This window comes from Trematomus bernacchii, unplaced genomic scaffold, assembly GCF_902827165.1.
Source record: "Trematomus bernacchii unplaced genomic scaffold, fTreBer1.1, whole genome shotgun sequence".
NCBI lineage: Eukaryota > Metazoa > Chordata > Actinopteri > Perciformes > Nototheniidae > Trematomus > Trematomus bernacchii.
This window is the reverse complement of record NW_022987739.1, coordinates 15,890,314-15,905,384: the sequence shown is the minus strand read 5'-3', so window position 1 is coordinate 15,905,384 and position 15,071 is coordinate 15,890,314. Positions and strand designations below refer to the sequence as shown.

The following is a 15,071-nucleotide window of genomic DNA, read 5'->3' as shown; positions in this document are numbered from 1 at the left end:
ATGTGCAACTTGAAACACTTGACAGGACTTATCTCTACTGGCAGGATGAATACAACTATGAACACACACAAACTTTTGGTGTTTGTCTTTCTGTCCAACTATTTCTTTATGTTTCATCCAGGCTGAATTTCTGTCCAAAAGACTGCTGGAATTATTTCATCAATATTCAACTCTTCTTCCCTCCCCTCCTGTTCCCTGTGCCTTCTCCCCATCCCTCCTCCCACCCCCCCCCCCCCCCCCCCCCCCCCCTCTCTCTGCAGGCCTGAATGAGTGCTCAGACAACAACGGCGGCTGCTCTCACATCTGCAGGGACCGAAATATTGGTTACGAGTGTGACTGTCCCTCTGGGTACAAACTCATGGACAAAAAGACATGTGGAGGTAAAGAAAAGATGAGATTTGAAATGAAATGACCACCTTAATGCAGAAGACCATTAACGTAACATTATACTTTGTCTGGGCTGGTGTGATCTACATGCTATTTCTCCACCCTCCCCTGTTTTATTTGACAATTTCACAGGGTTCAAACTCAGCTATTAGTCATATAATTATACTTTAATAATAAAATAAGTCTTTTTATCTATCCAATAATTAACAAATTATGGAACTTCATTTGAAAAAGGGATAAACCTCATATGTTCTTACCGTCTCTAAAACCACAAAGCCAGATTTGAGTATTTTCTGTTATTTTTTATTAAATTATACTCTCAAGATAATACACAAAGCGCTGATAGGAAAGCTTTAAAGTTGCCCAACAGTGATTTGTTTTAGTTTGTTTTTAGTTTCCCCTGCTTCACGGCGCTAAGCTTGACCAAACACATCTGGATTCCTGATCTCAATCAGATCAAATTGTTATTGATCTTCTCTCTGTGCTGTTGGTTTGCTTACAAACAAGCTATTTCCCAAAATGTTAGCCAGTTGTGCTATGGTTTTATTTGGTTACGGTGTTAAAGCGTACAATCCGGTGACTGTTTGTCCTAAATTAGCAAGCACGGACAATGTATCTGTGCAGTGGAAAGTTCAGTTCAGGAAAGCACAATAAATATCCCTGTATTTGACGGTATTATATAGAATATAAGACTTATAATACATTTAAAAGCAATGATGGTCTCAGTTCATATCCATGCAAATGAAATGTACTTTTCCCATCTTTTAAAGTCGAATCGATATAAATCCTCTATTTGAAGAATCAAAGTATTAATTGGAAGTGAACAATCTTTCAAATCAGATTCATCACATGTCTCTCCACAGATATAGATGAATGTGAGAACCCGGATGCCTGCAGTCAGATTTGCATCAACTACAAAGGAGATTATAAGTGTGAATGCTATGAAGGCTACGAGATGGACCCTGCCTCTAAGACCTGCAAGGCCGTTGGTGAGCACTTTAACTCTCACACACACACACACACACACACACACACACACACACGCATTTGTTCGGGTTAAGACCCACACTTTCGAAGATGGATGTTCTCACAAACACACAGACCTGGGCAGACATGTACACGAAGAGAATCACATGTCGAAATCAGCCCTTATATACACACACCAATTACTCTCCCATTCCATCACCTCTAGCTACAGAGGCACATCCCACACTATTCTCACACTGTGGGATATTGTGAAGCGGGAAGCTCGCTTTGTATGCAGGCCTTGCAGAGCAATCTGTGCAAAGATAAATATTTGCCACCTTTTTCTGCAGTCCTCACTAATGAAAAGTTTGCAGCCAGCTGCTTCTGCTCCCTCTGGAGTGTCACAGAAAGGATGTTCTGTGGGGAGAGGGCCTTGCCGCACACTGAGCAGGGTCTGAAACCCTCTTTGGCCTGCGTAAACACTCCGAGCAGTGGTTTGAATAGAGATCAAATCTGGTCCTTTAAGCTAAACCAGGCAAATTGGTCCAGTTAAATCTTGAAGTAAAGATCGACTTCATCCTGTTATTTACACCTAAAACCCGACAAGCTCCATGTTGTACTTCATCAACAATTTAACCAACTGAAGATAACAATTCCTGCTACCAATTACAAAATAGAGCTTTTAATATTTACTGAAGTTATGATAAATTTGACTTATATTTTTAAATGTATATTTAGCAGAGCTGAAAGCAGAATTTCAGTGCTATTGCTAATTCGAAACGACATGTCATTTTCACTTGAAGGGTACCTAAATAGATACGTATAAGTAGAAATAAATATTTAGTACATACAATGTTATGTATTTTACAGGAAACATAAACTTGCCCTGGCAGTTTCAATGCCTCATGACTACCCATTTACCTGAAGTGGGAATGGAACCATTAACTGATTAAGTTACACAGTAAATTAACTTTTTTTGTGGGGCAAGAGGGAGGAAAGAGTGTTACCAGTGATTACCACCATCAGTCTTAGGTTGAGTCATTATTGGATGAAGTGGTCTGGTAATGAGAGAGCTTAGAGCAGAAAACAGGACCTCACTCTTAAGTTAAGTGGCATAAAAACCACCATTGATTGCTTCATGCCTCTCTGTGTGAATCTTTATTGCTCTAAGGCAGCACAAACAGTCCTTGTCAGAGGCCAAGACATTTGTCAGAGGAGAAGAAAGGCAGGAGGAGGATAAAAAGATAAATGGATGGACGGATGCATTGTTGGAATGTCTTTCTGCTCATTGAGGTAATGTTGAGAGAGTTGATAGTGGCACATGTCATAGCGTGCCGAAGGAGACGGCCTCAATATGAAAATGTGACAGGATTATTGAGGTTTATGTAGTCAGAGGCACAAATAGAGATAGGAACATAAATAAAAAGATGTTTGCTTCGTGAAGCTGACATAATGAAGCCGGATTTGCCTGTGAACTCATTCCTAGACGCAAGTGTGCACACATTCACATTCATTAACATAGATGAACACTTTGAGATTCCGGTCACACAAATGAACACATAGTTATTTCGAGTAGTCGAGTTATGGTTCGTGCACATACACTGCCCAGAAGGAGTGTGACATTCTGTGATAAGATGTGACACGTGCCAAGTGCCAATATCATTTGCACTGAAGTTCACGCTTTTGCTATCTCGGAGGCTCACAGAAAAACACTAGTAGTTTAAATGCAATGGCATATATTAAATAATAGTTTTTCTTTCTGCATTTTCCACTTGTGTTTGTTGTAGTTGGTGCAAGTTGAGCCTGTGTAGATAATTGAATAAGATAACCTTTACTCTTTGCATTCTCCAATGTACAAAGAATGCATTCACACATGGTTTCGTGCTCTGCAGATTAATTTCAGAGTAATACGTAACGCTAGCAATGCTAATTAAAATGAAAGTACTAGATCTGTTCCCTCTCCTCAGCTGGTATTTGTGAATATGTGTGTGTGGTGGTGTTAGTACATGGCAGTGTCCATAAAGTACTTGAATAAAGACTTGCTCTACACTAATTAAACATATTGTTTTTTTGTGTTTACACTTTATGGTTTTCATGCCACACTGAGTCATCAATTTGAGCTACTGTTTTATGTTTAGGACAGAGCTAGACAGAGTGTGGGAGTTTACAGAAAGTATCAGAAGGATGGATCCACACAGGCAGCAGTTTCTTGACCAGTTTAGTCTTCTCTCATACATAAATTAGAGTTGAAGCCAAATTGACTTTGACAGGGCCAAGACCGAGAAGGAGAGGAATGAAAATATGAATGCATATAGTAAACATAAAGTGAAATAACACCTCGACCCCATTCCTTAACATATAACAAGTATGTCACAACTGATCAATCAACACAGAGAGAATTACTGCATCACAAATTCGAGAGAAAATATTTTGCCAGTGTCTAAATAAAATCAAGCAGTTCAATTCTTCTACTAGAGAGCAAACTGCTGCCATAAACAAATATGTATATATTAATATAATTGCTTATTGTTCATGTTACTGCAAGGCAAATGGACATAACATATATTTAATAATCTTGTTATTGAAATACATTTTTTGCAGGGTTGCTTAAAGAAAAAAAAAACAGATGCTGTCACACAAAATAATGGCGCTACTAACTAGCTTTCATTAAAAGCACCCTTATGAGAAAACGAAGGAACTGATAAGTCATTGTAAGAACTTTAGCAAACTCAATAGCAGTTGTTTTTGGGGCAAACGTTGAATATTTTATGAATGCAGCTAACTTTCTTAAATGTTTTCAAATAAAAGTTTCTAAAATGTTCAGGCAGGAGTGAAGATAAGGATGAGAAAGATGTGACGCCATGAAAACAATACAGGTACACACACACACTGGTTGATAAAAGCAGGGCGCGCTGTCACATCGATGCAGAGGAAATGTACAAACTGCCTCTGGACCAAAACTCTTACTTTTCGTTTTCCGCTGTTGTTTCCTTATCTTGTTCCTTGTTCTCTCATCTACAGTGTACTGCGGGCTAACCACAGTGCCAAGAGCAGTTTTCACCACACTTGACAGTTTGAGCACACACTTTTCAAAACTGGGTTTAAAGCAGTGGTCAGATTTACCCCATGTCAAATTATTTTTGCCATGGGACCCAAGGCGTTGTGGAGCACTGTCAAACCTCATCTCAGAAGTTTTTTTCGCAGTTTTTTTGCTTTTAATATGCAAGCACAAAACAATGTATTCTGTCTTCCTTCAGGAATATTGGTATCAGAATCAGAATCAGAATACCTTTATTAGTTTATTAGTTACGTTGTTACAGCAGAAAAAGAGCCACAGACAGCTTAATGTTACATATGTTACATACAGTATGTTATATGCATTAAAAAGTACTAAGTTAAAGGAAACCTATCATGCTATATTTAAATGATATATTGTAGGGCCATACCTATATAAGGAATATTTATACGTTTCTGTTTTCGAAATACCAAAAGATCATGCATTTTAGCCATGCCTCATTTCGCTCTATGTGTTGTTTGCTGTCTACGGGTCTGATTTTGTGAGCTGCAGCTGACCACGCTCCCCTGCAGGAGAGGGGAGCCGTGCTCTGATCAGCTGCTGGGCTGTCAGAAGAGGGGGAGAAAAAGAGATCTCCGTCCTCCGTGTTATTATAGGCCTATAGAGTCGTTATTCATTTGTTTTAAAGCTCAATAAATAACAAAGAAGACCTTTCACCGGCACTTTTCTAATTTTGTCCGGAAGATTTAAACTTTAACGGACATCTTGACCGGCGAAAGAAACTGAAACTGAAACTCTGCCGCACGGTCCCCTCGTTCCTTGGAAGAGGCGGAGAGGTGGGTGTTTGTCATCTGCTGGTGGACTAACCGGAGAGAATTACAGTGCTTGCCTCGACGGGGAGGGATTGCATTGAATTAAAGCAGCAGAAGGAGCAAACGCTTGCCTCGGGGAGGGAGAAAGAAAGCCACAGCGGAGAATAAACAGAAGGGTAACCATGGTAACCAAGTCTTCTTCGCTGCTTTTGTGGCAGACTACAGCACCACTTACAGGCCTGGCATATGTACTACAGCGTCTCCAGCGCTTTCGAACGGCAATGGCCGTGGCTGTCTCCTCCTGATTGGTGGAGTTGGCCCAATAGCCGTAGCGCCACCGTCCTGACGTCAGGACAGTGTTCAAATCTGGATCAGTTTTTATCAGATCCGTTGCAGCCCCTTTTTTAGAGATTTGGGTATGGAGGAAAATAGAGAGGGTTGTGTTTTCTGACACTTGGTGAGTTCCCTGGAACACCGGGGACACATATTCATGTATAAAAGACGTACAAAAGTGCATTTTTCATGATAGGTCCCCTTTAAACAAAAAAGTTATGATATAATACAAAATAAAAAGTTACACAATTTACAAAAGACACATCCTGTAACAGTTCTTAGGATTTAGCAGCCAAGTATATATTGCACAGTTATTAACGGCATATATATATTGCAAATGTAGCACATATTGCACATAATTGGATGGTATTTAACAGCAAGTAATGAATGCTTGTATATTTCCAATACAACTATAGATATTTATCGTATAGTTTCTATCTGTCATTCTTTCGGTGACCTATCGTGTTTTATAATGGTCTCCAAAACCACCACCACCAACAACAACAGCATTTATCTTTTGAAGACTCTGGCGACCCACCACATATAATGAAGGGTTGCTTTGTCATTAGGAATGCTAGCAAGGTGGATGACTTTTGACAGAAGGTTAATTTCTCTCCCTGCTTCAGCGTCTATTCAGCATTACATAGCAAGGTCAATATGTTTTAACGAGCATGGCTGACCTAGACATGTGTTTCTACTCCCAGACGTAACATCATCCTAATAATAACCTCATCCAGTGTTGGCCTGTTCACACTGGCTGCAACTAGACATCCCCATCATCCTGCAGAATTTCATACCTTTTTCTGACCGGGTCAGACTGACCTTTCTGTCTGTCTTGGGTGTTTTCATCTCCACAACATAAACATCTGCTTGGTTGCAAATTAAATTAATTCTCCTTCTGTGCCGGACAGCAATTCCCAAGCCTGAAATGATCTTTTTCCTCTGCTTTATCTTAATTGGCCAACGGGCAGAACGGCCCTGAACTAGCAGAACAGATTAAAATGTATCTAGGGGATCCTATACTCTGTTAGGAAAGCTGACTGTTGCTTTGCAGGGATATATTGAGGAGAGATAATAATGCACATTTTGATGCTATGTCATAGCTAGAGGAAAACAGTGAGTCAGCTTTGTTTCAATTTGAGAAGGACCGATTGCTGCAACAACAGAGTGATGAGGGATAAGTGATGTGAAAAGTGTGTCGGGGGATTTATTTAAGAGAAGTCCATTTCTGTTCGTATTAATGCATACTTTAAAAATGTTCTCCCTTTTCTCTCTTCCACCTTACCCATCTGACTTTCTTTCCCCTGCTGTTATTAGATTAGTTTATTTACTTTCTACCCCCAAATTACATAATGTTCCTCTTCATTTCACCATATCTTCCTCCATCACATTGCTTGTGCCTGTCTCTATCTTGTTTCATTCCTCTCACTCCGTCTCCCCCTCTCTCTGCTGGTGAAAATGATGATTTCAAACCTAGCAGTCAGAGGAAAATGATTGGAACCAAACAGTAGTACAAATGTAATATGTTCTCCCTGTGCCGTAGCCTGTGTTAAACCAGGGCTGAGGAAACCTATTTAGGGATGGTTGGCTCTGTGTGAAAGTATGAAATTGTGTGCGTGTGGGCGTACCTCAGTGTGACTGTTGCCCAACTCTGTCTCGTTAGGCAGCATTTCAGCTTTACTGGACAGTGTGGAGTGGAGAGAAACATGACAGAGAGGGTAGAGAAGTGAAGATGAAGGAAAATAGATGGATGGGTATCTGTGTAGGAGACAGAAATCCTGGACAACAGCACTGTTGAGCTAAAACAAAGATTGTTTTTGAGTGTCTACCATATGCAGGAATGCAAAGTAATTTTTTGTATACTGTATGTATGAGGTTTGACCTTGTCAAATGCAGGACATGATTGCAAATGCTCGACTCACGCTCACCTACAGCCTGCTGAAAAATGTGCCCAAGGTAACTGATGTGCCAGCCAACAGCTCATACTGAACCGAACCTAGAAACACTTTTGACAAGCTGTTGTACTAAAAATAGAACAATGTGTCATGTCTAGTTTTGGGTGAACTTTGTCCACCTGCACATTGTGCTTCATTACATCACCCAGCTGCAGATCGCACACTCAAATTCACACAGTACACACAAAGACCTTTTAAATGAGTGTCTCCTTTTTAACGTTTCTTTGCTTTCAACTATGGCCACATTACGTAATGTATGTGTTCATTTTTCTGTGTAAATAATTCAGTGAGCAGCATTTAAGTCAAAAGTATTCTGTGTGTACAAAATGTATTCTCCTTTTTAAAAGGTTTATAGGAATAATTTAATTGATGCCCACATCATTAAAAATACATGCATTAAAGACCTAAATAATACAATGCAAAACACAACCCTATTTATCTCACATCATGTTCTCTCTTCGGAATAAGAATAAATACCCGACAATAAACATGGTGTTTTTTTATAACAGTGTGTAGGTTTTTCACTGCTAAAGTACATCTAAAGGGGGGAAAGGGCTAGTGAACACTGACTGATTCCGAGGTAACAAACACAGAGCTGTGATATGTAAATAGAATAGAATAAAAATGGTGTCTTAAGTTGCCGGTACAGCAAACACTCGATCGACCTCTGACCTTAACCTGTACCCTGGAACAGCTAGCAGGCCTAACTCAGCAGATCTGAGAAATCTTTTATGAAAGGAAGGGGTTAAAGTTCACTAATGTATTCTATCGCTGGGCCATGTAAAGTCTGTATGATTTTTTTTAATGGATTCAAGGGCAAGGTTTGCCATTGCCAGTGACTAATAATATCAGCATGACTGCATAAAACACTATTTTATTTCATATCACCATTTCTGGCAATGTGCATGTCTTGTTGACGTGATAACAGCAATTTAATAACATCAAACTGTACTGCCAGTGAGCTGCATTGGTATGAAGTCAATGTGACCTTGTCTGTTTCAGTCTCAGGAACGGTGTGGATTGAATTACTTTAGCGAATATTCAGATATGCAGGTTAACCTTTCAAATACCGGTTTGGGTGTGTGCTACATTTGATATATCATCGTCAATATCAGCAAACTGTTCCTTGACACAGATACACTAGCTATGATTGACGGTTTTTCAAATGGCCCCCGTCTTGTAGGGAGTTGGTTGAAAATGATAAATGTGATCTCTTTCGGGGTTACAATAGTAGGTTAATGGCTGTCAAGGGTCTCCATACATCTCTTGAGATTTGCAACCAATCGGTCCAATTTCGCCAATGTAAAGGTGTAAATAAATGGCACTTATTCTTCGGCAGACTCATACATTGTTGTGACGTGAATGTCTTTTCTGCTCCCTCAGGAAAAAGTCCGTACCTGATGTTCACCAACCGCCATGAGATCCGTCGCATTGACCTGCTGAAGAGTGAATATACACAGGTTGTCCCCACGCTGAAGAACGCAGTGGCCCTGGATGTAGACGTGTCCACCAACAAGATGTTCTGGTGTGATCTATACCATCGTAAAATATACAGGTGTATATACAACACACAGACACACCATTAACCGTACATTATGATTTATTTTGTATTTTAACTCACATTGAAGCCTATAAAACCACTTTGCTAGATTAGGACATTAGGTGTTAAGAATCACATTATATTCTTGTGCGTCAGCCATTCTGTCATTCATTTGTCCTCTACCTATCCATCTTGTCTGCTTCAAACTGTCACACCTTCTGGTAGCAAGACCCACCTGGGGGCTGTTTCTGTGTGTGTGTGTCTGTGTGTGTGTGTCTGTGTGCGCGGGCCCGTCTCACACCTGGAGGGCTGTGTCATCTGTCAGTAAAAGGTGGAGTTGTTTGTCCTTCAAGCACAAACAGTATTTGCACACACAGAATTACTGGTATTATTATTGTGTGTGTGTGCCTATGCGTCACCCCGAAGGCTGACAGGTTGTGGGAGGGGCCTTCTATGATCTCAGCTGAGCCATATGCTCTCTCTAATTTCGCTGCCTCAATAATCACCACCATTACTCATTTGCATATAGACACACGCACATAAGCATACTTCCACACAGACCCAGTTGTACTCTCAAGGGCTTGTGACGGAGAAAGGAAAAATTCAACTAATTCATTATGATAAGCTTTGTTAGAATCATATCAACACACAAAGACACCTTAAATGGGCAGCAACAAGTGAAATGTGTGCAGGTAGATCAGCTGGAGTTGATGTTGGATGTGTTTTTTCTCCCTGCTTTCCTTCAAAACAATGATTTATTTTTCATTCAACCAAGAGCATTAAAGTATATCATCGGATCAGTGCATTTATGCTGCAGATTTTGTGACGTCCGCTCCTTTTTGTAGCTCATAAGCTCCATAAAAATCTCATGGCCCTATTAAAGGCACAGTGCCCTCCACATTCACAGCTTTACTCATTCAGACAATAGAAGCCCTGGATGAATAAAGAGCTTCACTGCTTTACAGAGGGAACTTCAATCAATCCTTTTTGCAAAGAGAAAACTCAAAAAATAGCTATGGCTTTGTTCGCAACAGGTGCTATTTTCAGAAAAAGTCCACTGAGATGTATTACAGGTGCTATAAATATATATTTTGCCATTTGGATTTCCTGGTTTGATTTCCAATGGTCTAGGCACAAACAAATGCTGTTTTAAAATGAACAATGTTGTTCTTTGCTCATCTTTATTATGCCCTCCTGTTTTAAAAAGCTGAATACCTTGAATCTCAAAGCTAAGGATATGATTGAGTGCAACTTGTACCCAAGCATTGTACCTTTTATCCTAGTACTTTCTCTCTGCTGAGGATGTTTTTACCAAACAGTAAGTTCAAGTTATTCATCCTCATTGCCCCTCACTCCAACAGTGTGGTTTTCCAGGCTAATTCATAGTGATTAGCAAGCTCCGGGTCGATGACTTGTTAACTTCCGTCTGTGATGGAGATGTCTGTAGTAAACAATAATACATCCAATTAAAAATGCAATCTGCTCAGTGTGTTTGGACTCATCAGTCTCTGTCTTATTTCTAACTCCAGTCTGCCCTCCATACATCCCTCCAACCTGCTCATTCTAGTTGATCTGAATATGTGTAATTAAAAACAGGGATGTCATGAGAATTGCCAATATTCTGTGAAATAATTCCTTTTCTATGCCTTGTATATCTACAACAATCTGTACAATAGGGTGTGTAAGGAGTAATTATGACGTGATTATTTTATTGAACAAGGAATATTATGACTTTAATTTCAAACACAGGAGTTTATATATAGTGCAGTATATTTACTTGATCACGGATTCATCCGTATCCATTTTTCTTCAGCCCTCAATGTAATTTGCTGCGTGTGAGACAGGTGTTGGATCCATGTAATAAACCCTGACACGAGAGATAGATTATCCATCACAAGACAGCAGCAGGCTAACTTTCCCCCCATAGATGAAGATGTCTGAGGTGGCAAACAGTAATTCAGCCCATTAACAACACAAGCTGCTTCCAAGTCCCAGCTCATCCATCTCCTCCTCATCTTCTGCTCCAACTACCTCGCCAGCCTTTAGTTAAGCTGCTCCTCCTGTTTGCACTCATCATCGGGATTCTGGTCCTTAAACGAGACATTCGTTTTCCAGCTTTCCAACAAGGTTGTAGTATTTTTATTGTTGTATAGATTCAAAGGCTTTATTGTCATATGCACAGTATCTATAGTGTAGTTATGGCAATGAAAAGCCTAAGTCCCAGGCTCCTCCAACAATGTAACATAAATATATATAAGACATGAAACAATAAAACACATTTAAAAAACAATAAAAATAGTGCAAGAAGAAACAGAGTAGTAATAAAATAGTGCAAGATAGTAAAGTAATGCAGATGAAGTAAACTATATAGATGTCAAAGAAAATACAATAAGCCAAATTGCAACAGAATATTGTAAATGACAGTAAATTAAGGTAAAACCAAGTATAGCCCTCATGTGAAGGAAAATGCTGTCATACGTTCAAAGTTACTAAGTGTAGAAAAGGAAAAAATAAAAGCAGAAATGGGGAAAAAGAAGATTGGACAGACAAGTGGAATGCAAGAGGAAAATGGAGAGAGATTGAAAAGACAAGCGAGAGAAAAAGAGGCAGGGGGTTTTATAAGATACTGTCAGATAAAGACCTAGTATTTCTCCTTCAGAGGAGCTGTACAATACTATTTCCTCAACATGTGAAACTAAGTATCAAAGGCACGTGCTACACTCCATCTAGCAATATAGCAAAGTACAACTTGTGTGATTTGTTCCGACCTGTTCCTAAATCATTGGGTATTTCATGATTTCCACAACAGTGACTGACAGAGCTCTTCTCTACCACCCTCCAGTGCTTACATCAACAAGGCCAGTGACCCATCACAGCAAGTGACTCTCATCGACTCGCTCAACTCCCCCGAGGGCCTGGCCGTTGACTGGGTCCACAAGAACATCTACTGGACCGACTCCGGCAACAAGAGCATCTCCGTCGCCACTGGAGACGGCAGGAAGAGAAAAGTGCTGATAGCCACGGAGCTGAGCGAGCCGCGGGCCATCGCAGTGGATCCACACCAAGGGTGAGCTTTAGGCAGATGGACAATGTGCGAGAAGATGGCAAAGTCCATTTTTACTAAACCGTAGCAACACCATGCCTGCACCCATCTGTTAGATTAGGCAGCTCGACAATTATTTGGAGATACGACAGGACTCTTATCTGCCTCTTTCCCTTTGTCTCGGATGTCTTCAGTTCCCCAAAGGGCTCTTTTTACAACTCTACAAAGCTAGACTAGCATGAAATAAATGCAAAAGAAGCCCAGCTTTCATTAACACACACACACATATTCGTAAAAGTGATCCAATTTTCCAGTATCAGAAGTTTTGCTCAGTATCTACTTTATTCTAGTGTCTTCAAGGCCTGTTTCAAAATTAAAGCAATTTGATTTTGTCGAGAAAATTAGATCAAGAGTCAGACAAGGACATTGTGTGATACAGTACACCGATTGAGGCGCATAGTTATATTCGAAATATTCACTATGACATTGCACATGAAAAACCTAGTGACTGCCACTGAATTGTTTCCATCTACATGTATATGTAACTATTTTGTATGTGTCTTTCCACAGATTTATGTACTGGTCAGATTGGGGAGATCAGGCCAAAATCGAGAAGGCCGGGATGAATGGAGTGGACCGACAAGTCCTGGTGTCTGAACACATCGAGTGGCCAAATGGAATCACCCTGGGTAAGGAAGAACATAAAATATGCAACTTTAAACATGCAAAGCTTTTTGAAGAGAACTATAAGATGATGCAGGGACAGGGAAATAAAACCAACTCTGAGAGCAGTCTTATAGACACAGTTATAATGTTGATATTGCTTTTTGGAGAAAGAGGGAAGTATTTGAGTTCACACCACTGAAAGACAGAGACTCAGAGAAAGACAGAAACAAAAGACAATCAGCCAGAGCTAAGAGAAGAAATCATTCTAGGGTAGCTGCAACCCTCGAGCTGCTCTTATTGTTATAGCTCAGTGTGTGTGCCTCTCATCAATCAAGCCAGCAAACACAGGCCTCTGAATTAATAAGCCAGACGCTATGTGCCGTCAATACCTCTCATCATCCCTTTCAACTCCCTCCGCGGCACCAGCCAATTTCTCTGAGCTGCCCTTGCCTGAGGAGTAAGAGAGGCATGCAGTTGCCACACTCTGTGGAATTGAGGTGTCACTACATGTGTATGAAAACAAATTATTTTTTAGAGTAAGGGGAATGAGAGAGTTGGCCAGACCGCTTGGAAGGGGAGCTGGATTATTTTCGCTTCTTCACTGATTTTATACGGGGAGCATAACAGTTTTTTGTCAGAAAATGGAACCGGAATGATAAATGAAAATAACTTGGTTTTACGTTTTTTTGGCATGACCATGTCAATTCAGTTTCCTTTTAAGTTACATTACATACTTAAAGTACACTTTTTTTGGACTTCCTTCCAATATTTAATTACACGCTTTAATCCAAAGCCATATTAAAAAGGGTATCACAGTGTTGTTTCTACCAGTATTGTTAACTGAATGTATGTTAACAAAAACATAACTACAACAATGTTATCCAAGAAAATACAATTTGTTACTTTGTGTTATTAAGGGATGATGTTTAAAAATACTTATCTGCAATTCCTTCTTCATTCTCACCTAGCAAAAGCAAAGTCATACTTTCATTATCTCCCTTCCTGTCAAATGTGATTGATTCTCACACTTACATTTTCAATTCAACCACAGCGTTACTTGATGGCCTTAAGCAAAAGCGCAAAAATAGAGTCTTAAGTAAACAAGTTCGGGGACAGATACAAGGTGATGGAACTGTAAAACAGCAAACACCTGTTCTTTAACGCAAGTCCAGCAACACTAATCAATTAGCTCAAGCGCACAAATATGTTCCCCGGCAAAGAAGTCAAGCGGCAATATTAAAATCACATCTGTGTTTTCTCAGCGCACGGCCTCTGCCGCCATGTCGAACAAGATTGATGGTGTGGTTACTGGGCCATTACATTCATATACCTCTCACCCTAGGTCTTTTCTCGTGGAATGACCTCTCTCTCTTCTTTCATATCCACCTCTCCCTCCTTCTGCCTTGGTTTTGATCCCTCTCTCTTTCTTCCTCAGACTTATCGAACAGGCGTCTCTACTGGTTGGACTCCAAGCTGCACCTGCTGTCCAGTGTGGACCTGAATGGAGACAATCGCAAAGTGTTGCTGTCCTCCAATCAGCAGCTGGGACACCCCTTTGCCCTCACTGTGTTCGAGGTATGGAAGAATTAGTATACAATAAATCCACATAATCACTACAACCAATGATGTTTGGATCCTGTCAGTAAACCGTTTTTTGTATTTGCAAGAGAACCACTCTATGCTTTTTACACATTTTCCACAACAGATTTGACTACTTATTTAGTTTTTCCCATTTTCCAGAACATACAAGATGTTTTTAGATTGATTTATTTCCTTCAAGTTGGCTGTTGCTTTTTAGTTATTGCTGGTGTGTTGTGAAAAGTCAAGTCACAGAGACAGTGACACTGTGACGGCACAATCTAGATATATCTTCTTTTCTTTCATAATGAAATCACTGTTATCTTCAGCAGCCAAATATCCAGTCTTGGGGATTAAAGGTTTTCTCCTGCAGTAAAACACAGTCAATCAATTCAGAGCAATTTCGCATTTGATACAACAGCAATATCAGGCTAAAAAAATGTACACAAACAAATACACCTCTTTTTTGATATTGCCGTCAAATCTACAGTATTTTAAACCATCTTGCTTAGAAAGTATGAATGAAGATTACTATAGTATTAAAATAAAACTAGGGTAGATAACCTTAAAATGCAGCATGAATAGAAACATGTTATTTGCAGTGTTGTCCGTTTTGACCTCTAAAGGTAAAAAGACACCGAAAAACAGATCTGTCCTCTCTTTTCTCTGACACTTCTCATATCTTGATTGCCATCTTGTAAGTGTATGTTTAGATATTTGCCAGCCAAATGTAGGTATTAGACATGGGTTGTCCAAAGTGATTTGTTCAAATGTT

General features: G+C 39.9%; 1 protein-coding gene across 9 annotated transcripts in view; it reads left to right on the top strand.

Moving 5' to 3' along the window:
- The window catches only part of lrp8 (low density lipoprotein receptor-related protein 8, apolipoprotein e receptor), a 162,153-nt gene that overhangs the window by 123,465 nt on the left and 23,617 nt on the right, over positions 1-15,071 (top strand). For all 9 annotated transcript variants that reach the window (XM_034147156.1, XM_034147154.1, XM_034147152.1 and 6 more), the window contains exons 8-13: positions 261-380; positions 1,251-1,376; positions 8,853-9,024; positions 11,852-12,076; positions 12,623-12,741; positions 14,154-14,293. In XM_034147156.1, coding sequence (XP_034003047.1) covers positions 261-380; positions 1,251-1,376; positions 8,853-9,024; positions 11,852-12,076; positions 12,623-12,741; positions 14,154-14,293 — 902 coding nt within the window. The remainder of the gene's footprint in view (positions 1-260; positions 381-1,250; positions 1,377-8,852; positions 9,025-11,851; positions 12,077-12,622; positions 12,742-14,153; positions 14,294-15,071) is intronic.